Genomic DNA, 25,089 nt, shown 5'->3' with positions numbered 1-25,089 from the left:
ATAAGTGTATGATTGTACTTAAAAATAGTTCACAGCTATTGTTAAAAAAATTAGAACATTTGGACATATTAATTTCCAACAAACATCACGATGAAAAGTACCTTATTACGTGTGAGTAATTCGTAATAGTGTTACTGTTAAGGCGATACCTCAAGGTCCATTTTCATACATTTTGTTTCACCTTTAATCTGGGTAACTAAACAAGTATTGGCAAGTAAAGAATTTAAATTCACGTCTAGTTAGTGATTAGTTCTCGCAGTTGAAAGAAAAACGTAAAAATTCCAACTGCGAGAACTAATCACTAACTAGACGTGAATTTAAATTCTTACTGTTTAGTTACCCAGATTAAAGGTGAAACAAAATGTATGAAAATGGACCTTGAGGTATCGCCTTAAAGGCAAAAACTCAATCAAAATTGTGCCATAATACAAGTAATTAAAATAAAAATTCAATTATCTTTGACACCAAGCACGTAAACCCGACGATATATATAGAATATCATTTTTCATCACCTTATATAATTAATTAGGAACGTTAATTAAACTGAGCGAGGGAAATTAATAAGCAGGCGTTGATTGGCGTCGAAAATAAATATTTTTAATCTTTTATAAAACAAATTCTTCCACAAATTTATTTAAAATCGATACTATCGATATATCGAATATCGATTAATGACGCATAGAATTATATCTACGATTATACATACCACAGCCTCCAAGGCTACATTTGACGATTATTATCAGCTTTAGTAAAATTGAAATATTCTAGAAGAAAAAGTGGAATACATAGAATTTTTTTGCTAATATCTGTACATATTTGAGCATATATATAAATTTTTCATTTACGAATAGGGGAAATATTTACGGACGATATTAAACCATTCCGTCGAATGGAAGCCATGATTGTTTGGCAAACAATCGTTTTTGAGGCTTAAATGGCCCAAGGAAGGTTTGTTTTTATTCGTAACAAATAATTTTGCGAGTTAATGGACGATTACTAGATAAATATTCTTATATAATTGTAAAGAAAACAGATTTTTAATAATTATGTTCTGTAAGAATTCTTTTTATAAATAAAAATATTCGTATTTCTGTAGTAGAATGTAGGTAACCAAAAGAATTTGCCAGTTTTGCGTAAATTTTATTAGTGATTCTGCAAATGTAAATCATAAATCTTGAACTTTTAAAGATAGGGCGTGGTTTGATGTTCCAAGGATCTCAAATATTTACCTTCATTCTCCAACCCTTTCTAAAAATTCACAGCACATCGTATTTACATTTCAATTGGATAAATCTGTTTGGTAGTATTGATAATGAAGAAAGCTTTACCAGTATGCAAAAAGTAGATCTCTAAAATCCTGTGATGACGTCATAAGCCTCTAAACTGGACATGGTGAGGTAAACTAGCCAGAGAGAGAAGAAGAAGATGGAAGTCACTATTTTGATGCAGCGGGGTCCTCCGAGCTCGCCTCCGATGCTCTTCCTCCTCCTGAGGACCAACACAAGGACCGCCAAGGCTGCCTCGCTGCAGAACATCGTGACGCTGAATGCGAGACTGTGGAAAGAAAATTGAGATGTGCAAAAGAGAAAACAAAACTTAAACTTGGTTATCTCTTTTTATTAAAAATAGTTGAGGTTATAAAATTTGCAATAATAAGGTATGTCGCTCTTTACCAATACCACTTTGTATTGAATTATGATGTTACTGGTGGTTAAATTGTAATATACTTCTAAATCTATCTTATGTATTGTACCCATAATTATTAATGATGCACTATTTCCAATTAATGTATAATCTCCTTGTATGCTGTAGCTGACCGCACGCTCAAAAATTATTAATTTATTAATTAATTTCTTATGCGTAAACATAAGAATCATAATCGTCCAATTACTACTCACTTCCCCGGTTCTACGTGAAACGTCTCGTTCTTGCTCCAGTGTACCAGAGCAGCGACGGTCCACGCCACACCAATCCCGAGGAACACGTTCACAGCATTCGATCCCGTGACGTTGCCAACGGACGCGTCCGCATACTTATCCTGGATCGCTGCCACTTTACTCGCGAACGTGTCTAAGAAAAAAAGGATTTTCTTGATCATATCTAAATCTTTACAACTACATGCCATTTTAATGCAATTGTCATCCTGAGATATTAAATATTAATGCCAAGAATTACCTGATTAGGAAAATATAAAACCCGCTTAGGGACTGCAACTTTTGCTTTTAAGTTTGTAGTTATCGTTAGCACTACAAGAATTGAATTCCATATTTTAGCTCAACATGGCGAGGTTTTTTACTTTCCTGGTCAGGCTATAGTTAGATATCTAAATTGGCTACAATAACTTCAAACTGGGACACAACAATACTTTCACGTTACTCATAGTTGATATAGACCGAAAGTATTAACCATAGACTATACCATAGGTATACCCATAAAAACGGACACTCGAAAATAGACCTTCTATATAACAAAATACCCTTTCACATTCCCTTAATAACCTCATTATCCAGGTCTCAATGGTCAATTGCAGTAAATGAGGGTACAGAATTAAAAATCATTAACAGAGCATGTCCAATAGCACCTCATTAACTCGAGACTGCGTAACACCCTGGTCACGTTTTAATTCCACGTCGATCGTAATTACCAGTCGACGTAATGTCAGCTCGACTCGAATATACAGTGGCGCTGTCCAAGATAATCAAAGAAAATTTATCTTCTATATTGAAAAGTATTGATTTTCTGTACGGATGTACAAATGTATGTTGGAATTTTACTTCCGAATAAAGACATCCATGACCTTTTTTATACAGCAAACTGCAAGCAAAACTGATGTAAGCGGAATGAGGTCATAAAATGTCGGTTGACGAGAGATGATTATCCATCCCCAGTCGACACAATAGGGGACCGTCCTGTGTTTGATTTTGTACATTATTCTATATGGTATGGTTAATAATACGAAAAAGAAACCCTCCTGCGAAAACTGCATTAAAATTGGTTAAAAAATAAGCCAGTAATTCATATTTCAAATATTACTATGTGCCGAAGTGGGCGCGAAGTGGGAATATCATTTCATTCCTTTCTTTCGCACGCGTCGTAATGCCCGATGACGTCACACGTGGGTATTGCGCCTCTTTTCTGTTTCTCGTTACTTACCCCTTCTACCGAAATTGAAAGACTTATAATTTGTTGATTTTTTACCGGATTTAAATAATTCTTTCTGTGTTATAATTTATATAACGTAAATATTTGATAATAATAAAGAACAAAAATGAGTCCGGGCCCCTATTATGCCGGCCTGTTGAACCTACTAAAGTTAGGACTTACCCGCCCACGCAGTCGTAGCAATGTCTTGTTACTAACATAGGAAATATTTTGATAACTATGCGAGATCTACCAACCTACAACCTGCCCATCATTCCTTAATTCCTACTCATTTATCCAGCAGTGACTCCGCTCTTTCGGAATTCTAGAATGTTCTGCACTCAGTGTACACACACGACAGTCATTGCCAAACCAAAAAACAATTTCAAACACTCACCAGGTATACTGGTGCCAAGGGCAACAAATACGATGGCGGTAACCGAATCCTTGATGCCGAGCGTGCAGCCAAAGTGTGAGGCGACGTCACCAATGACGGCAGTGACCACGCCGATGCAGATAATTGATACCACGAAACACACGTAACCGCCGCCTATATCTGGAATTATGGCGTAGATTAGCATATTTTCTTATTTTTTTTATTATCGAGACCAGCTTGCCGTTCGCCTGATGGTAAGCGATACGACCCATAAACAGTAGGAACACCATCCAATTTTGAATTACAAAGTATTGTAGTATTCCACTGCGCTCGCCATCTTAAGACATGAGATGTTAGGTCTTATTTTGTCCAGTAGTTACACTGGATACAATGTTCTTCAAACCGGAATATAACAGTAACTACACACTGCTCCTCGGCGACAGAAATAGACATTGCGGTGGTACTTATCCAGTTCTCTCACGTATGAGAGACCTACCACCAGTAATTTAAAATTATCGGATATTAATAGATTGGCATATTTTTTATTATTATTCGACATTATGCAAGAAAGCGAAGACTATCAGCCGTTCGTAGTTGAAGTATTCATTAAGGTTAATTCAAAGAGAGGGTTTGATTAACATTTGTGTTGATTTGAATATTCTAACAAACAAAATAGTTTATTTTTAAAGGGTTTAATTAATATCAATGTTTTTATTACATCTAATAATCAACATACAAAAATATTCAAATTAATATAAAAGTAACGCGATCTATTTTTAATCCGTTCAGCAGTTATTACTTTTCGACAAGCATTCAATCATTAAATTACTTAGTTTCTTCAAACTAGTTCGTTGTTACTGCACTTATTTCGAATGAATCGAGATCAAATACAAGAAATAAATATCGTTTTAAAGTTACAACTAAGATTACTCCGAACTAATACTAAAGAAGTAGAAATTCCTTTTCCAAGAAGCTCGCCAGCTAGGCAATAAATAAAAGTAAAAGGTTACGAGTAAAGTTCGGTTCTCGTTCCGACTATAAATTTTTAGATATATTATTTACTTATTTTTCTCTATGTAAGTCACGTCAGAGTTTAACTCAGCCGTAAATAGTATCTAAATTTAATACCTATATTAAAATATCTGTAATATGACTTTAACAAAGTATGCATTATGATAAACATTTCAAAATATACATACCATAAAATTATAACAAGCCGACGTCTGTAGGTTATAAATATTGAAGAGAAACTAATATGAAGATCTTTATAAAAACAACAGAAGCCAAAAAACAGTTTTAGTATTTTTTGCCTGTCTATGTGTATGTTTGTACGCGCATCACGCAAAAACTAGTGCATGGGATTGAATGGAGTCTTCAAGAATATATTTCTATAAGCCTAACTTTAAATAAAGGCTCCATATTATCCAGAGAAAATATAAAATGTCTTTTTTATCCCGGAAAAACTTGTCACGCGTGTGGAGTCGCGAGCAAAAGCTGGTCAATTCTAATAATAGCCTTTATTTAAGGAATCTAAGTATGTTATTGATTATATATCCAGATCAAAAAGAGCAGGTATAATATATTCGACTTTAAGAGCACAACGTCACCTATAATTAATGTTTACACTGTAGTTACTCTTAGTTCCAATTCAATCTAATCTCTTTCCAATCTTATCGTATATAAAAAAACTTACCTGTAGGTGGAATTAACGCGAAAATTATCTTCCAAAACAACGTGACTACATGAAGAACGTAGTCTGACCACGACGGAGGTTCGTCAGGGTCGTCTGAACCTGAGAAAATTTACATATATTAGTCCTATTGTATATAAACATCGGTTAATTAATAAGTAGCAAATGCTATCCCTGGGGCCTCACCAGTGGTAAAAATAGCATGCATTTTCGTATTAATCAAAACGAGCATAGATATACCAACGGCCTATCGTGATAATTTAGTTATAGAATTCTTAATGTGACTTCAAAATTACGTATTTACACTGAATTACACATTAGTGTTTTGAAATACTTTCACAGTAACAATAATTTTTTAACATAAATATATAATCCTGGTATTTTTTAGTTCTAAACATAAAAACCTTTCTTTCTTTCTTTGTTTCTTCTAGTTAATATTAATCATAAAAGAACTATATCTGTATTAATATCATAGAAAATTACACCGAATATCGGTTCTACATCAGCAGCAAAGGGTCCATATAACGCTTCCCTTTCATAATTTATGTGAAATCTTATTAACATTAGAACTATTTGCAGACCGCATTTATGCATATAAGTACCTATGTTGTGTCGAGTCGTTTCGGAAAATTTCGCCCTTCGCCTCTATTCTACATTGACGTCGACATATTTACAAATCAAGAAACTAAATCAAAGCTTTCTAACAAAATATATTAGGAAATTTAAAGAAACAATACCATTAAACAAAACGCCATACCTGAACTGGCGGTGAGAGCCTCCGAGAACTGTTCCTTCCACGATGACGTTCCTATTATTATTGATGCATTCGCTCTCTGCACTAATTTGTCCACTGTATTCTGTTAACAAGGATTTATATTGAAAAAGCTATATGATTTAGGAGATGTAGAACTGGAACTATATGTGAGAGAAGATCGCAGAGGGTGTCAACATATTGATTTTATATGTGCACCCTACTGCACCTGATGGTAAGTGGAGTGAATTCCAATAGAATGTTGACTGACGAGAGATTACCCCTCGGCAGTCGACACAATTATGCCGGCCTGTTAGAACCGGCTATACACAGGCTGATCCCGAAACGCGACACACTAAGGTGAGCTACTATGGCGGGTATTAACACCTTATGTGCGGTGGTGGCTATCCGGGCGGAAATAAAATATATCCTACCACCAGCGAAAAGTAAATTAAATGCTTATCCTTCCTCGCTTCGCCATAGTCGGGTAAAAAATAGTATTTTTAAACTATAATACTTAATGTCTTCTCAATCTGAAATTTAATCATCAACAATCATCAACAAATTCATGGGTGGTGGTATTGTCCTATAATTGGATGGTCGATTATATTTTTTTTTTTTACCGAAATTACAATTACATATTATAAATGCCTACTTAATCAACCATTAAAAAACAAGTACCTTAAATTCTTTGCTCTCCTTAACTCTCAACTGTGCTCTGGTGATCTCGCCAGATTTTGGCAGACCCATCATGGCAACTACTGCTTCTTCTTCTGGCAATGTTGCCAAATGGTTGGCTTCATTGCCAGTTGCCATTGGCGCGTCGTTATCTGTAAAATATATACTTTTACATATTTGATGAGATGCAATAAAATGCTAGAATATATGTTCCTACTTTTTTTATAAAGGCAATAAATCTATAGGCGCTATACATACCTATTGGAATATAAATTCTATGGCAACAACATTAAAGTTCATATTTCCTAATGAAGTTAAGATTCTAGAAGTTAGAACTACTCAATAACAACAATATCTATCGATTTTTATTATATTCAAAGAATGATGTACTATAGGTATTATTTTAAATAAAATCTCCAGGCTATTACATAATGTCCTAAGATAAATGATCTTCCGTTCAACGGAGTGAAATATAATTTATATTGAACACCACGTCGACCTCACACATGTCGAAAATAATAATGTTTATTTGAATATAATATAGGCTTCTGAATCAATTAACCCGAGCATCAATACGAAAGATTTTGTCAATCTAGTGCAAATGAGTGACGTGAGCGATGGTGATGCTAGACTTCTCCCCTTTCATGACTTATTTCCCCCCATTAATAACGCTTTTCTTTCCCTAATTTCAAAGTTTTATGTGTGTTGTACTACCGCATATCTACACAGCGATATTATAAGTTGGGAATAGTACCACATAAGCAAGAAAAAAATGTATAATAAATCTTAAGTGTATTATAGTAAGTATCAATCTCAATTGGTCTTTTTTCATCACTTACGCCATTTCGTACTATTCCCGATATATACCTACGTTAAATATAAAGAGCTTAAGCTACACTTGAAAATAGTATATATTCGTTTTGATTTTCTAAATCCATTTAACGTCGCATTTAAACGACGTCATTAAATAGCCAGAATAAAACTGCAATAAACTGATGTTGTGTAAGTAACCAATTAAAGGGCCCGACAGCGAAGTAACGACTACCTTGAGTGCGGCCATAAAGTACTTTTGCCAATAAACCGTATGTAAAACATTTTGGTGAAGGAAATCTGACGAATTTATACGGCTTCAGTTTTTATTCGTTGACTCGTGTAATAAAATAGTCTAATATTGTCAAGCGCCTTACGTTTTGTGTTACTAAATTTAGGGTATAAAATGGTATATGTTAGGTAGAGTCAAATGGTATAGACTTCTATTAACCCTTGATTTATGTTTATTGACTGTTGTAAAAGAACACTTAGCTTCGAAAACTATGTTTTTGAAAATTGCTTTTCGTTTTAAATCTTAGAATATAAAGTATATATCATGGGTACAACATTAAACAATTTTATTTCTTTTTAAAATTTTACAATTGCTTCGTATCGGCGCATGGCCGAATATGCTATTCGTTGCAAGTGTACTTATTATTACACGATATTGTAAGTGCAATATCGCAAGTCTATAAGGCAAGTGCCTAATTACCCTAAAATACCACAAGAAATCTAATAATACCCAATAATTAGATTGGCTTAAACACTACAGTGAAACACTAAAATAGTTGCTCTGTACTGCTCAGCAAAAATAGATAAAACGACACTCAACTTCAATGGAGATTCCTTAAGTTTTAAAGTTAAATATTGCCGCGGTCTAACTTTACAATACGTTTATTATTCATAGCTTTTGTTAATTTGCTTGCGTAAAGTGCATCGCAAATCCTAAGGGAGGTGTGAACATTTACAAGACAAAGTACAAAGCGACCGGAATAAAAACTGCACACAATAGCATGCGCGAATATGAACAGTTTTTAATATTAGTTGTTTTAAGTTTCCTTTATTTTCTTCGCCCAACCGAGCAAGGGTGACAAAATCTGACTCACTTTGTCTTTTGAGTTACGACCTGCTAAATGTAAAAATATTTAAAAAAATATGAACTTATTTACTAAAGATAAAGCTACGTAATAAATACCAAAACGTCACATCTTATTGGCTTCAACAAAATCAAACAATACACAAAAGCCGACTTATTCCTGGCGACATTACCCTGCTGGCGACTTTAGCCGACTCAATTCATCGGAGTTTAAGCGATCGTGCCGCGTCAGTGTTTTTACGTTCATTATACAACCGCGCCGGCTTATTCCGCATTCAGTCGGCTCATTTGCGGAGCTATAGGCCGCAAAGCATTCAATGCAAAATAGGCCTAGAAAATATTGTTTGGTTTTCTCTTTTTGTTACAAAGTAGCGCTTATGGCATGACCTATAAGTTTGACCTTGTTATTTAAGGTAAAATTATGGTAACGGTCTAGGTAGTGCGGTAGATGATAAGTTGGTAAACTGTCTTTTACTAAATAACTATTACAATTGACTGATTTCTTTGAGATCACAATTAGATATTTTATGATCAGGCATAGGTTGTAGAAACGATAAGGCTATGGTTTTACTACTAACAGCCAGTCTGTCGTCAACAACACTATGGAACTGAGTAAAATAAAAGAAGAACCACCATTACTGTACATATAATAAAACAATATAACTATTAGTTGACGAGTTTGCAAAGGCACGTTAACATACATTGTTTAATGTGAACGTGGTAGCCGATAGAAATCATTTTATAAAACTTCTAACCATTGAGTTTTAAAAGCCTAACAAGGTGCGGTTTTAATGCACCGTAAATGGAATATAAATCGAAGCAGTTACCTCAAGGGCGCGTCTAACAATAGCCGCTGGCAATTTCAAACACGAAACTTCAATATCGTAGTATGTAGAGGTCATATACCCATTGCTATCATAACCTTTAAGATTTAAGGCAGATTGCATTAGTTGTAAGGGGGAATTTTAGACCTAAATAATACACACTCATCACGCATTTTTCCCGAAAGGGTATGCAGACGCTTAACTAGGACTCCTATTTTTCGCCAAGTGTGTTCCGTCCCATGATGTGATATGCGAGCCTATCGCCATATCGAGTATAAATTCCAGACTCTGGGCTGATATTGAGAAAAAAAAACCAAATACTTTGCCCAACCCGGAATTCGAGCCCAGGACCTCAGAGCGCTGCCGTACTGCATGTAGCACAACTACGGCACCGAGACATTCAAAATAATGTCAGATAAAAAAACAATAATGTAGTGATGCTACCCTATCCTGCAGAATTGAATTACATTAGTTCGAACTATCCGATACAAGCTTTCATTTAAAGTCAATCGTGTTTAGGAAATCCGCTCTTAGGAAATCTTACAACACACCTCATTCTTGCTCGTATTGGAAATCAAATCAAGATCTATCGAATACCGCTTATAGACTGCCAATAAGTTAACAATAATTAAATTATACAACGATTATTAAGCCTTTTAATCATACTTAAAATATATATACATTACATTAACCCTTAACTAGGACTCCTATTTTTCGCCAAGTGTGTTCCGTCCCATGATGTGATATGCGAGCCTATCGCCATATCGAGTATAAATTCCAGACTCTGGGCTGATATTGAGAAAAAAAAACCAAATACTTTGCCCAACCCGGAATTCGAGCCCAGGACCTCAGAGCGCTGCCGTACTGCATGTAGCACAACTACGGCACCGAGACATTCAAAATAATGTCAGATAAAAAAACAATAATGTAGTGATGCTACCCTATCCTGCAGAATTGAATTACATTAGTTCGAACTATCCGATACAAGCATTCATTTAAAGTCAATCGTGTTTAGGAAATCCGCTCTTAAGAAATCTTACAACACACCTCATTCTTGCTCGTATTGGAAATCAAATCAAGATCTATCGAATACCGCTTATAGACTGCCAATAAGTTAACAATAATTAAATTATACAACGATTATTAAGCCTTTTAATCATACTTAAAATATATATACATTACATTAACCCTAATGCGATCGCAAAACAAAAGCCGCCATAATACCCGACCAATTCAAAAGCCACAAAAGAAAATCGTTTTATGTTAAATACGGTAAGCCGCAATTATTATTTCACGCGCGCAAACCGAACTGTTAATAGTACTATTACGTTATTTCGACCGCAGTAAGCCAGTGTTAATTGTCATACAAAATCTCTCAACATTTAAGAGTAAACCGTTGAAATAAAAACGGTGCTGTACATATTCGCCCATGTTCATAGACGTACCCCTTCGGGGATAAATGCGTGATGTTGTGTGTGTGTGTTATTTAATTCGTGTATTGTATATACGATGTATATATTTTATCGTCTCATAATATATCGGAACGTTACAGTATGACGACTTATGCTATACGTAGGCGGACCTGCGAGCAAGCTAGTATTTTAAATTCATATATTGGTTATAACCGAGAATTCCTAACAATATTTCATAAAACCATCCGAAAACGGACAGTATACAAGACAGATTTATGATGAGTTTTATAGTTTTTATTAAAGCGAGCGGCGGTGTAACGTGGCGCAGTCCGCAGTATTTCAAACGTTGGGGGAAAGGTATTCGGACGATTTCGAGTAAGTTATGGGAAGGAAAACTAGGAAATACACACTCATACACACCCACGCCTTTTATCCACGGAGGGGTAAAGGGCCGTTTAGTGCCCCCATTTTTCACCGTGTGTATTCCGTCACATGACATGATAGGTGAGCCTATCGCCATATCGGGCACAATTTTTAGTCCCATACGTCGGCGCTCGCGACGGTGCCCCGTCCTTTCTGTACGTTTTGCAATAGGGCGCAGGCGAGTAAACGTCGTGTCCGCGCCCAGTCTTTTCTGTATGATTTGCGTCGCAACGTTTCTATACATTTTGTATAAAAAGGACGCGGAAGAGACATAGGTCAGCGCCTCGTCCGCGTCTTACTTCTTTTCTGTCTGTCCAGTGCATTAGCTAGCACATTTTCTCTGTTTAAGGCGATGATTGATTCACTACCGAGTACTGTACTTTCTATTAGTCTATGTGTAATATTGTTGCCGAGCACTGTACCAAGTGACCCATATTTTTGTGTGCATAGCCACTACTCTAATAAGTAACACAGCACTATAATTGACCCTCTGAAGTATTATTAAGACCTTTCACGCGAAACAAATCGGGGGAAAAGCTAATTTGTGCCACGCAACTACAAATTCGACAGAACTAAAATAATTCTAATCTAATGGCTTCTGAAACCACTGGTTAAAATAACAATTTTTCGTACCAAAACAGAATTCACGCATATATAATAAGCATTATTTTTAACCAACTTAAAAAAAGAGGAGATTATAATTTGATTTGTGACTTTTTATCAAATTCAGTTCAGTAATAAAATTTAAAAAAAATTATAACTGCAATAAGTGTGTCGTCCAATTAAACGAAATTGCGATTTTGCTTTCCTGTGACTTTTCAGTAGTGTTTTTGTGTTGGGTTTTGTTGAGGCTATTTCTTACATATAGCACCACGCCTTTTTCACTTTTCAAGGGTAAGCAGAAGTGTAACACCTCAGCGTGGTAGTCGTACCGCGTGCGCAACATAACTACGCCATCGAAGTAATGCAAGAATAAATTATTTTATTAAATCATTACTGCCTTAAGAAACCACTAGAAACCAAAAAAAGTATTTAACATTTCCTATTAACTGGTTTTGGAGTAGGTGACTTATTTAAATATATTATCGAACGCACATTCACTCAAATCTCTATCCGATTCTTTATTTGCTTACGCCACGAGGCAAAAGATTAAATGATTGATATAAACCTTATTTTGAAAATGTTCCCTTTCAATCTTTATGAAAATTGAATTTGCTTCGGGATTCTAGATGCGAAATCTATTACGGAGTAGTGTAGTGGCCATTTTGCTTTAGAATACGATATTCTGTTCGATATTCAAGATCGATTTCTATTTAAATAAAAATTTGATTATAACGGAATTAAAATCATATAAAATATATTTGTATAGACTGCCTCGAGCGTAGCTGTACTCCATGCACGGTACAGCAGCGCTCTGAGTTCCGGGGTTCGATTTCCGGGTTGGGCAAAGTGATATACTGAATTTATCTGCTCAGTATCTGCCCGGAGTCTGGAATTTGTACTCGATATGGTGATAGCCTCACCCCCTATCACATCATTGGGCATAGACATAGGACACTAAAAGACGCGAGTGTGTGTTTATAAATATGGAAGAATTATATGCTGAAATTAAAAACATATGCCTATCTATACGTACATTATACATCGAATTTCATATATAATCATCTAAAATAATATTATTTATCATATATGTTTTCATTAATTCGGTCTTATAGAATTATATAAATACATTTCAATATAAATTAGTCGTTACATGGATAGCAAATTTAGCAAAGCAACGTAACTCAATATTAATATATCAAGCTGAAAGTAATACTAAAAATGCTGAACTACGGTGGTTTTCTAGTAAATTCCATGTGTACGTAATAATATGTAGATAAATACATACAAAAAATGTCTTGTATATAAATTTAGAATGAAACAGTAAATAATTTAAAATCATTTATACATATAACCTAAGTTAATAGTAATGGCAAATAAATAATAAAGTATATTTAACTTATTAGTGTTCTATTCAATTCATTAGAAAAAAATAATATATTTGCGTTATAAGTTTTGACTCTAAGGCTGGCATGCACAACGACTTACTAAACATATTTAGCGCTAAATACATTTAAAACTTCGTGCTGTCCCTGTCATCTTTATAAGAGTTGAGGAAGACAGTTCTATAATTAAAACATAGTATTTAGCGTTAACCATTTTAAGTGAGTGGATATGCCTATGTCAGCTTACGTGTTATAGGGAAGTTGACACAATTAGCAATTCCCTAAATAAATAATTTAGGCAAAAAATGCAATTAAAAAAACGTTTAGTAAAAAATAAAAGTTACCAGTTTTTACTCTAAGTGTCATAGGGAAATTCTAATAAGTACAATGTACTAAGTAAATCAGTAAATAATTTATGGATGCATTTTTAATAAATACTTAACTACTGTCACACAAAAAATTGCACAAATTATAAAATGATTATTGAGTATCTAGTTTTGCTATATCAATAAATAAATTAGCAGAAATAACCAAGAAATTAACAATATAATTTAAATGTTATTAAATCAGTCAAAAATAAAAGTCTTTATAATTGCGCACGATATTTTTGAAAATTTACATCGAATTTTGTCATAATTAAATTTAGTTAGTTTCCGGTTATTTCTGCAAAAAATCTAGCATTATAAATATATTACAAAAACTCTTACTTATAAGAAAACGGTCCACGTGGAAGCAGAATAGAAGAAAATATAAAGAAAAAAATTAAATACAATACAGAAATCGTGTCACGGAAGAAACAAGTTGGAAAGACAGATCAAATTATGCAAAATTCTTAAAGTCCAATAAAACGTTAAACCCTTAGTAATATTTAGTGATGTGGCGAATTTCGGTCAGTTCGGCAAAAGAGTGGAATCGTTCTTAACAATTTCAAATACAAGCATCTTAACAAGACAAATTTTGCATGGCTTAAACAAAAAAATTGCTGTGTATGGTAATGGAAAGTTATAGAAATTTGGATCAATTATTTGTTATCGTTTTTTTTTTCAGAACAAATAATTCCAAATTATTTAATAAATAATATATTAAATGGTAGGTTAAATATAAAATGAAATGGAATTTAATTTATTAAAGATAAATCTCAATTTATTCGAACATCGATATCGATGTCGCTTTCGCATTCGCTAAATCACTAGCGCTGAAATGTAAGGGTTCAGGAAGAAATTTAACTAAGGTCCAAAAGGTACAAATTAGAAAATATCGCGCATTCATAGTGATCAGCGCCGAAGTAGGATAAGCGTTTGGGGTTCCGAGCCCCATCTAAATTCTAATTTTGAAACATGCACATGCATAACTTAATATGTTTATGTTTTTATGTCTATATTTTTTTATTTTTGGTTAGTTTATATTATTTAGCATCGGAAAAATAACCTTATTATGTAGTTTATAATAAGGTTATATTCCCGTGACACGCGTAATGTCATGTAGCTGTCATGTTTGCCGGCAAACATTCAGATGCTAAATGGGTCAACCATCCAAATAGTATTGTGACTGTTTTTTTTTTAACACGCAATCAGATAATGTGCAAAGAAAGTCCTGTTTCTGACAAGTCCCACCATCGTTGTTTTTGGTATTTTTGTGTTGTGCAAAAATATACTACTATTTTTAATTATTACTAAATTTTATAATATGTAATGATATATTATAATTTAATCCAAAATTTTAGTTTTCTTATTATTAAAAAATATATTATATTTTGCAATTTTATGTTTTTTATAGGGCGATTTTACAAAGATTTTAAAATTAGGTGATCGTTCAAAGGTTCCTTTACCTTAGATGTAGTGGATGTCAATTTCGTAGTTTAATAAACATTAAATCTAAAGTTGGCTAGGTATTATAGAGTAATCATCGACTAAAATAGATTGAACAAGCTGGATACAATGACCCAAATTTTATTACTACGTCTTTCAGAACTGTCGGATATTATAATTAATCGACTAAAATACTGCACATAAATACTAAACATTTTCTACTGAAATGTTATTAGGTAAACAAAATTTTAAGAATTTATAAACAAACATTTCCCTTGTATTTTCTATCCGTGTTTTTATATCATTAAAGTACCTATTTTGTAGCATGCGAGAATTTTAACAATTTGACCATAAAATAATTTTCGGAACTGATACAAATATTTCCTATACTTATATATCTACCATTTGATTAACCTAAACTGAAATATATTTGAAAAGGCTGCTTACATTTTCAATATTTCTTCACTAGTATTCCCAATTCAAAAAAAAACATCAATAAATAACCCCAAAAACATAAAGGATATAAATTCCCATTATTTTTTACGCACTCCGTATTTTTCAAGAACACTCGCCTAAATAGCACATAATTCCAATTTTATTATCTAAAATATTATGTTGGTAAGCAATTTCTATCCCTTTCACACAACACACAGATCAATATCGCCATCCTTTTTTAACATAGAACAATGGCCAGGTGTTCCTAATGTTTATCTTTTGTTTTGGATATGAAAATATAAGTTGAGAAATATTCAAATATGGAAGATATTCTTCGGTAAAGTTGTGTTGAAATTACCTCAAGATCAATGATAAAAATTTGTTCAACTTTACCAATCAGAATCTTCGGCGTAAACTATTTACTTAAAAAAACTTTGGTTAAAAAATATTAATAACACAAATTTACATATTTATAACTAAAAAAATGTATTATATTTATAACTAAAAAATCATGTTCGGAATTCATTATAAAAATACGTAGAGATCACAATGGGAAAAAAAGTAACAACCAAAAAACAACTTTATGAACAAACATTTACACTAACTTACTTCACACTTTCGCATAAAGGAATAAAAACCCCTATTATATACTTTCTTAGATCATTTGAAGTTCAATTTCAAAAGTTAGTCGAACAAAAACGTGCGACATTCGCATAATGTTTACAATTTGCACGAAGTGTGCGACAATGTAACGGAAAGCTCGGCCTAAATAGCACCCATCAAATTATCCTTAATATCACTTCTAAGGAGACGGTTCCGGGCGCCTTCAATGTTATCTCCATTTAAATTGTACTCTCTTTAGGCAATGTTGGCAACACTGATAAATTTTGTGACAGTCCTGAAAGAAGCGACTGGTACAAAATGTTTGCTCTGTTTTTGAATATAGAATGTACGTTTTTTTTTAAATTAAGAATGTATGTTTAATTTTAAATTAGTTCTTTATTTGGGATGATGGAACAAAAAGGTCTATACATAAATAAGCATTTTTTAAATTTCGATCAGTAAAACCTGCATGGACATTTTTTATTACCTTAAAATTATGAAAAATAAAAACCATGTCGAAACGCTTCCCGTTCGCCTCCTAGCGATTACTACCCACACTTTACAAGAAAATTATGGACAAAACAGCTGTTTCTAATTTATAGCGAAAAATACTTTGAATAAGATTTTAACTACTGGGTATATAAAGTTCTAGTTAGTATATTTCGTTTGAAACGAATATGTAGACTCAAATATTATTTGACGAATCAAATTAGAAGAGTGAATTGCTGTACGATTTTTTAACCAATTTAAACACTTTTGGGATTTATTTTCGCACTATTTGGTGTTATATACAGTAATACAAAACAAAGATATAAAACAATCCAATTTCACTACATCAATATCTTAGTAAAATGGCAGTATTGTCAACTCGAAAAGATAGATTTATATGATTATGCTGAGGCAAAATTTCTAGGAGAATGCTCTCTGAAGTGATCGTCTCTTAAATCCAGTCTCACTCCGATTTAATAAACGTCACTGTCAAGGCAAAATGTCGACCAAACTCAACGTTATAAAACTATTCAAAATTAATAATAGATGGCGCTGTTTGCAAATTAAGTTCTATATTTATGCCTATTATTATAATTTTTTTTTAGTTGATATATATTTTAATATCATAAAGGTACTTTAAGCCCAAGCCCCATGGTATGCTAATTATAAAATATTACTAGCAACGAATTTAAATCATAATTATCAAACAAATCATCAATGGTTTCTAAACTTTACAAAACTTAATGCTCTTGCAGTCTTATTAACTAAAAGTTCAGAATTTGAACCCCAGACTTAACACATCAACTAAGGTAGTCATAACTCAAACAAAATGTAAGCAGATTAGGGAACAGAGCGGAATAATTTCTTTTGGTGGCAAAATATAATGTTGCTTTAAATAATTCATAGCGAACATTTTGGATAGCAAATTTTAGCTTTGTTCATTTTTTAGACTGCAGACAGAATTTTACGTGTTATCATTAGCGAATTAAAGAATAAGACTGATAATGCCTTAATCAAATAGGTATGTCTTAACATATTGAAGAAAAATAAGTAACTAAAATCTATCTATATACTTTAAAATTAATTATATTATCTTTGATGTAATAAGATGTCATTTCTATAATCCGAATTTGATTATTATTTTTTTTAAATTATCCGTTGTAAAAAAGATATATAAAATGTTTAACTTACATTAGACAAAACTTTTGCATCTTGGCAACTAGTTTCTTAGGACAGATTAAAAAGAAAAAAAAATTGGAAAAAAAACCTAATTTTTATTACGTTGCAATACTAATCAAAATATTATTTTCATCTTAAACATCTCTAATCTTTCATTACTACTAATAATATTTTACGACGATGGACTTTAAATCTAAAAATACCTGTTGAAAATAAATAAAAAGTATAAAATCAGTGAAGTTGAACATAAAATCAGACTTTATTTTTCCAACTCAACAACGTGGCGACTTTAATGCTGTGACCTCACGTCCCCATAAAGAATTCAGGATAATCACGAAATATATCTCTACGTGGACTCTCGTGCAATGTGAAGATTTTATAAATTGTTGACCTTTGAAGACGAAGTATCAGGCAATACAAAATTTATTGCTATCTCTGTCACACGCGTGAGCTGTTAGAGCAAAAGGTTCTTTAAAACAATGAAGTACAATCTTTAGTTGAAAATATATTTAGTTTTATCTCACTAATTTGAAGGACTATTAGATGATTCAGATTTCGAAACATATATTTTACGGAGACACAAAAATTTAATTTCGTTTCCTTGCTTGAATCGTACCTACTGTCTTACCATGCCTTAGCAACTGAAATACTCCCAAAAGAATGCAATAAAAAGATCACTCCTTTATTATTGGACCCAGTAAGGCCAAAATGTAGTAACCCACAAATTATCCAAATTATCCAGAAATAAGTTTATATTTAACACGTAATTAATCCAAATGTGATACTTTACTGTTAGCAAAACTCACCAAGATTTTTATCTAATACAAAAAAGTGTTAGAACCAATGCAGACTTTTTTTATACATAGAAAAATATAGCTGGAACAAATAACAATCCACAAATGTCATTTCGGCACAACTCGGTCGAATTAGAATAAAGGAAAACACGAAGAAGAAAAATGTACTACCAACTCGTATTCAGAGATCGTACATACATAGTATCAAGCCTCTATCTCATAGGGGTAGGCAGACTATGGATTACCACTTTGCAGTGATCTTGGAGATAGTAGTGGACCTACATTTTAATTTCTATCAAGCATAGAAGTCGTTGCCTGCAGTAGGACAATTTAATTTAAAAATTGATCTTTTTTATATTAGGACGAGTAATATCAAAAGTCAATTATCTAAGCCCTCAAATAAATAGTAGGTAACTAAATGCGTACTTACATAACCTATCAAAGTAATTAGCGTTTAAAATTTACTTAAACATTATGAAGAGGCCCTTATCGTTATTACTCCGTTAATTAAACTCTCGCGTTTCAATTGCAGTATCTGCTAAGTAATTACTGAAGTTGTTAGTATCAAGTAGTTTAAAAGTTGAAGGCGTTTAAAATATACCGATAAGGAAATAAGGTAATCGCTTAAAGTAAAAATGATTTTTCCTATCATAAAAAGTTAACTATTTTAACTTTTCGTTAAGTCGAAAAAAAGGGGTTACATTATTCTAAATATTTTCAAAATGGATTTCGAGCTTGGGCAGATCTAAAACATAATAATAATGGTAATATTCAAAATACCAATTTTATTAATAATGTAAATTAATTTTAAATAAAGCAAGCAAAAGAGTTAGAATTAAAAACAACCATATAATCATACTTTGACTTTTAAAATAAGAATGAATTATTTTTTAAATAAAAAGTATTTCGTGAAAATTCTTTTTTTAAATTTGAATAAAACTATTTTACATTATTATTACTCCTATACTGTTACAGGCAACTTACCTTCAAAGAGAGACGCGGACGCATCCGGCTGGTCCGTCTCAAACCCATCTGCCAAGTAGCGCATGCAAAGGAAAATGGTAACTAGGTCCTAGTAATTATAACAACTAATGTACTGTGGCATACCTGAAGGTATATCATTTCATTGTATATAATGCTTATATTAATCAGTCTAACGTATCCGTGCTAGTCAAATATGGTTTGACAATTGCCAGGGGAATTTAGCTCTAAGGTTGCAAATAATCATATTTAAATTGATACAATAATACATGTTTCGTGTCTATATTATGTTAATCAGTGTAACTTTTCCGTACTAATGACATAAAATATAATTAACTCACTGACAGAGGTCTTATGATTGCCAATAAAAATATTTAAACTAATACAATAATAAGTATGTCGTGTCAAAATTGTATTCATTGGTGTAACGCATCCGTGCTAATTAAATAATATAAGAATAAACGTATTGGTAGAAAAATTAATATTGAAATTGCCAATCAAAATAATTAGCCTGATACAATAATAACAGTGTTTCGTATGTTTATTATACAAATTAGTATAATTTATCCGTGCTAATGAAATAAAACAAATTAAATAAGAAATCGGCAGGGGAATTAAAGCCTTAAGATTGCCAATACAAATTATAATTAATGTGACTAATAGATGTTTCGTTTTGTGAACTATAGAATAATTTGACGTAATAATACTGACAAAACAGTAATTAATTTACCTACTGATTTACGCTTTTTTGATATGAAACCAAATTATGATAATATACATCAATTTGTTTTTTACGTTTCATGAGATTAAGGTCTAATCAAATTTGGTTAAATAATAAAATTATTACATAGTTAACCAATATCATAGCTCTAATATTACCAAATGTAAATTGAACGATTACTAATTAAAATTAATGTTGTGTATTATAATTTATTAATAGTTAAATATTAATATTTCAGGACGCTGTTTCATAAATGTTCTTAATGTTCAAAATAAGGAAACAACGTAAAACTTAATTTAATGCTCGATAAAATTCAAAATCAAACAAGCCAATTTAATCTTTGATCCGTTGCTGAGAATTAACCAAGCAAAATATGTCAAGAAACCCCATTTTGATTGATCCATATACACAATCGACCAAAAAAGAATGAATGAGGTCGTTTATTAAAATGTTATACTTCAAAATGCAGGAAAGTTATCTCATTATTGTTGGTATGTCGGTGGTATACAGGGGTTAGACACTCGGTCTAATGTTCATTCGGATGATGCTATACTCCCGAATAGCAACATTGGACTGTAAGACTGGTGAAACCAACATAAATGTTCCATTCACCCTCCAATTGACTGCGATAACGCGTTTTTCCCCGTGAACAAAAATAATAGTTATCGACGTTGTAATTGGAGTATTATAACTACCCATATTTTATATTCACTGCATTGCGCTAGGTAATACGACAATAAATAAGTCGCATAATACTAATTAATTTCTCTACAAATCTAATTAACGGATACAAATTGGACTTTATAGTACATACGATAAAGTACACTTTAAAAATCAACGTAATCATACCTTCAGGTTTACCTCAAGCAAAGTCAATTATGAACCCGTGAAAGCTCGTCAAACAGGAAGCGTTTTGACTTTGTTATAAAATGTTTTAACATTTCTTCCGCTTGGTAGCTTAATGGGCGACCTTCGGGATCGGAGCTCAAGGCCTGGTTATAACTAGCAAGATTTCTTTCATACATTGCAAAGGTTGTCAACATTTTTGTAAAATTTATTTTATGATTTATTTGCGGCACAATTTTGGCATCGAAAATAAACACGATTTATAAAGTTTTCGTGTTTTATTATTATAAATATATGTACCTTGCGCGTAAATCAATTGGACTTATTTTTATTTTTGAATTAAACCAGTCATCAAGCTCCATTATTTTCTTTATCAAAAATGAAACTACCATCAAGATAAAATATACGTTAAATTCAAATTCACTGTTCGAATAGAAAATATAAATTTCATAACAATAACGAGGCCCGCAAAGAAAAAAAATATTAAATTTTCCTCACAATTGAGAACCTCTGACAAAATAATTTTACACGAAATTTAAATTCCAAGCGTTTTATATAATTATAAACCACTTATTCGTTTAAGTAACATTTTATGAAATTACCCTTTAATTGTTAAGTTTTTATGTTACCTTTCAGCATTTGGATAATTTAAAATCGGTTATATTTGTTTCATTAAAAAAAAAATGTTTTGTTCTTCATTTAAATTATTTTTAAAGAGCAATTATAATACAAGGTCTATAAAACTTGTTATTTTTATTTTTTTATTAAATAAAATGTTATCTTTATATTCAAATTACTTTTTAAAGCTTTACAAGATATATTTAATTATTTTTTTATTAAAGAAGATATTGTTCTTACTACACTCAAATTACTTTTTAAAGCAACCATAATACGCTTTGCAACACCTTTTCAATTTAAATAAACTATCTCTTTGTATTTGTTAACAACTGCCTACATTTCAAAGTATTTTATTTAGTATGAAATAAAAAATCTACGTTTACTAATAAAGATTATTTGAACACAACTGCAAATATAAATTAAAATACATAAAATACCGATATTTAATAACTCGCAACAAACTCAATTCGTTCACAGATACTGTCTTCAATGCGGTATTAATCTATACTGCCATTAGCAACAAGACGTGCAAAAGCTTCAGAGAGGAAGCTTTAAGCTTTCCGAACGTTCGCTTTTTCACTCATTTCAGTAATGTATTTTCAATGCCAGTAAACATTTATTTTTGAAATTGATTTCTTTTTGGTATAGAAGCACATTTTCTTGTAATATAAATTTGACCAGTGCCAAATATATCTTCTAGAATAAAGAAAAATATATTTTTACATTACTTAGTTATCTAATACATTCGGATAGATGTAATTAGTGTAACAGTAGGCGGTCTTATCGCTTAGAGCGATATCTCCCAGATAACCTTTAGGAATTCTTTCGGTATAAATATTAAGGTTATAGCTTAAGGTCCATTTTCATACATTTTGTTTCACCTTTAATCTGGGTAACTAAACAAGTATTGACAAGTAAAGAATTTAAATTCACGTCTAGTTAGTGATTAGTTCTCGCAGTTGAAAGAAAAACGTAAAAATAATTAATAATCATGGATATTTCGGCCTTTAAAATTTAATATGACGAAATTTTAAAGGCCGAAATATCCATGCATGTGAACTACTGCCATACCTACTTCTAGTTCATTTATGATTTAGTTCATATGAAAGAAATCTTCTTAGTTTGAATTTAAATAAAAATCAAAATTTTTAAATATAGAACATGCCGTACATGCTTCGTTCTAAAATCAAATCTAGCTATGGGATGCTTTTTTATTTTTCTCTACCTAAGGTATATTAAATATTTTATAGCATGCATATTCAAACTTTTTTCTTTTTTATATATTTCATTATTTTAATCTTACCTCCGAGTAACTCCGGTTCCCCGATATTGACGTAGAATAAAACATCCTTCTCATAGCTGTCCTCTTCTATAATATGTAGCGGTATGAATTTCCTGCAACAATAATGTTTTTAATTAACATAAAAAACCGGACAAAATTTTAAAACAGGCCAATTTTTTCAGTTTACATTTTTTATTGCTGGAAATTTTATGAACTATTTGAATACTATAATAAAATCTTTGTTTCTGGAAAAAACTTTGACATAGACCAAATAATATTTTTTTTTGCATTTATTACAATTAAATATTAACACATCGTTTGTACAGCCATGATTTTGGGCACAAATTATTGAGTGCAATCTAGATTAAGTAAATTATTTCCATTATTCCCCAGCATTATTATGTTTTGTTTGTATTCCGTGTATATATTATATTTAAAAAAAATAATAATAATATCTAGTTTTCGTCTATTCGTTATCGTACATCAGTATGAAATAGGGTACTACACCCATACCAAACAACCTACCCACTAATAAAATACATAAAACCGAGCGCACAACAAATAATCCCCATTCAGTACATAATTGAACATACGTAGTGGACTATTCGCAGATTGCACGGCGGGTCGGCGCGCGACGACCGCAGAGCGGCTTGCCCGACCCATTGTTATCTGCCGTGCCTACGTAGAGATGTGCCAGTGTACGTACGTAAAAATATCTTCGGATATTTATATGTATAAAAATGAATCCCTATTTCCCTTGGTCACGCCATCGCGCGTGAACGGCTGGACCGATTTCACTATTTTTTTTTTGTTTGTTATTGTCAGGAGAAGGTTCTTATGCAAGAAAAAATTTAAAAAATTGCGCGGAAAATTAGAAAATTTAAGAAAACTTAACGAAAGTGTTAATTTTATATAACTGTCAATTGTTTGAAATAACTGTCAGCGATTGACAGAATGCGCGCTGCAAATTCATAGTTAAGACGGGACAACGTCTGTCGGGTTAGCTAGTATTTAATATTATCGGTCGCAGTTTCTATAATTTAAATATAGAATGTTAAAGGACATCTTGAATATTGCTAGAAGTCATTGACGTATATTCTATAGACACGAACGTCTATTTAAACTATTTGTTCAAAATCTGGAGTTAGAACTAAAGTTTGCAGCGTTAAAACATCAATCGTGGTCTAACCAAACTTGAAACATGCAGTGCTAAAGCGCTTTAAATAGAGTATAAGTAAAATTGTAACCAATACCGGATTGTAGTACATTTCAGTTGAAAACAGCGAGTGATCGGATCGCCAGATCTAGTATGTAGTACATATTATATACGAGAATTTTCCACCTTGCTTTCTTTTAAGGCTGATTTTAGCCGAAATAGCGCCCATGAAGGACTATGTTTTTTTAATGAATATGTAAGTTGAGAGCCTGGAAAAGTTTTTGAACTACCATAACGTAGTTATAGGCTATAAAACCACGAAGTCACCTGTTTAGTTTTTTTAATTTAAAGAAGAAAATTTAAGTTATAATTCATAGAACGTAAGTTTTTCACTTTACACCAATATTATCACAATTTTCATTAAAGTTACGAAGCTGATTGTTTTTAGCACAAAAGTACATCTAATGAAAATTTAGTTGCAATAAAAAAATCTCGAATAACTCTTCTGCTTTTTTAAAAAGAAAACATTTAATCGTTCCAATTGAAAATTATTAAAAATTCAGAAACATATTCATAACTCGAAAACTATGAATAATCGCGGAACATACATGGGGGTGATTCAGATACCCCAAGGGGTGCTCTATCTCTGGACCTCCGCTTGACACTACTTTATGGGACACCCTGTATATGCTCTTGTGAAGTAGTGCTGGTGGTAGGATACATTTTATATCACCACCATACTCAAGGAGTTAAAACCCGCTATAGTGGCCCACGTAAGTTTGTCGCGTTCAGGGCTCGGTCTGTATAAATCCGGTTCCAGCGGGCCGGCACAATTATGTCCACTGCCGAGAGGTAATCATCAGTCCACATTCTTTTGGACCGCACTCCCATTACCATCAGGTGCTGTAAGGTCACTTTGCACTTCTAAAAAAATGTATAAATAACCGTAAGTATTCGTAATGAGGTTATATTACCTGAGCCAATATAAAAA

The 25,089-nt window shown here is 32.3% G+C and overlaps 1 protein-coding gene across 2 annotated transcripts; it reads right to left on the bottom strand.

Moving 5' to 3' along the window:
* Positions 1–447: 447 nt before the first annotated feature.
* LOC115449343 (sodium/calcium exchanger 1) lies at positions 448–23,049 on the bottom strand. Of its 2 annotated transcripts, XM_037438022.1 has the most exons (8): positions 22,964–23,049; positions 19,479–19,526; positions 6,640–6,788; positions 5,965–6,064; positions 5,211–5,309; positions 3,539–3,697; positions 1,899–2,070; positions 448–1,554 (listed from the first exon to the last, which is right to left on the bottom strand). In XM_037438022.1, exons 3-8 carry the CDS (start codon positions 6,772–6,774, stop codon positions 1,350–1,352), a joined length of 870 nt encoding a protein of 289 aa, XP_037293919.1. In that variant the 5' UTR covers positions 6,775–6,788; positions 19,479–19,526; positions 22,964–23,049; the 3' UTR covers positions 448–1,349. The 2 variants fall into 2 exon arrangements, with proteins under 2 accessions (XP_037293919.1, XP_037293920.1); XM_037438023.1 differs by lacking the exon at positions 19,479–19,526.
* Between the last annotated feature and the right edge of the window lie 2,040 nt (positions 23,050–25,089).

This window comes from Manduca sexta, chromosome 13, assembly GCF_014839805.1.
Source record: "Manduca sexta isolate Smith_Timp_Sample1 chromosome 13, JHU_Msex_v1.0, whole genome shotgun sequence".
Lineage (NCBI taxonomy): Eukaryota > Metazoa > Arthropoda > Insecta > Lepidoptera > Sphingidae > Manduca > Manduca sexta.
This window is presented reverse-complemented; position numbering and strand designations above follow the sequence as displayed.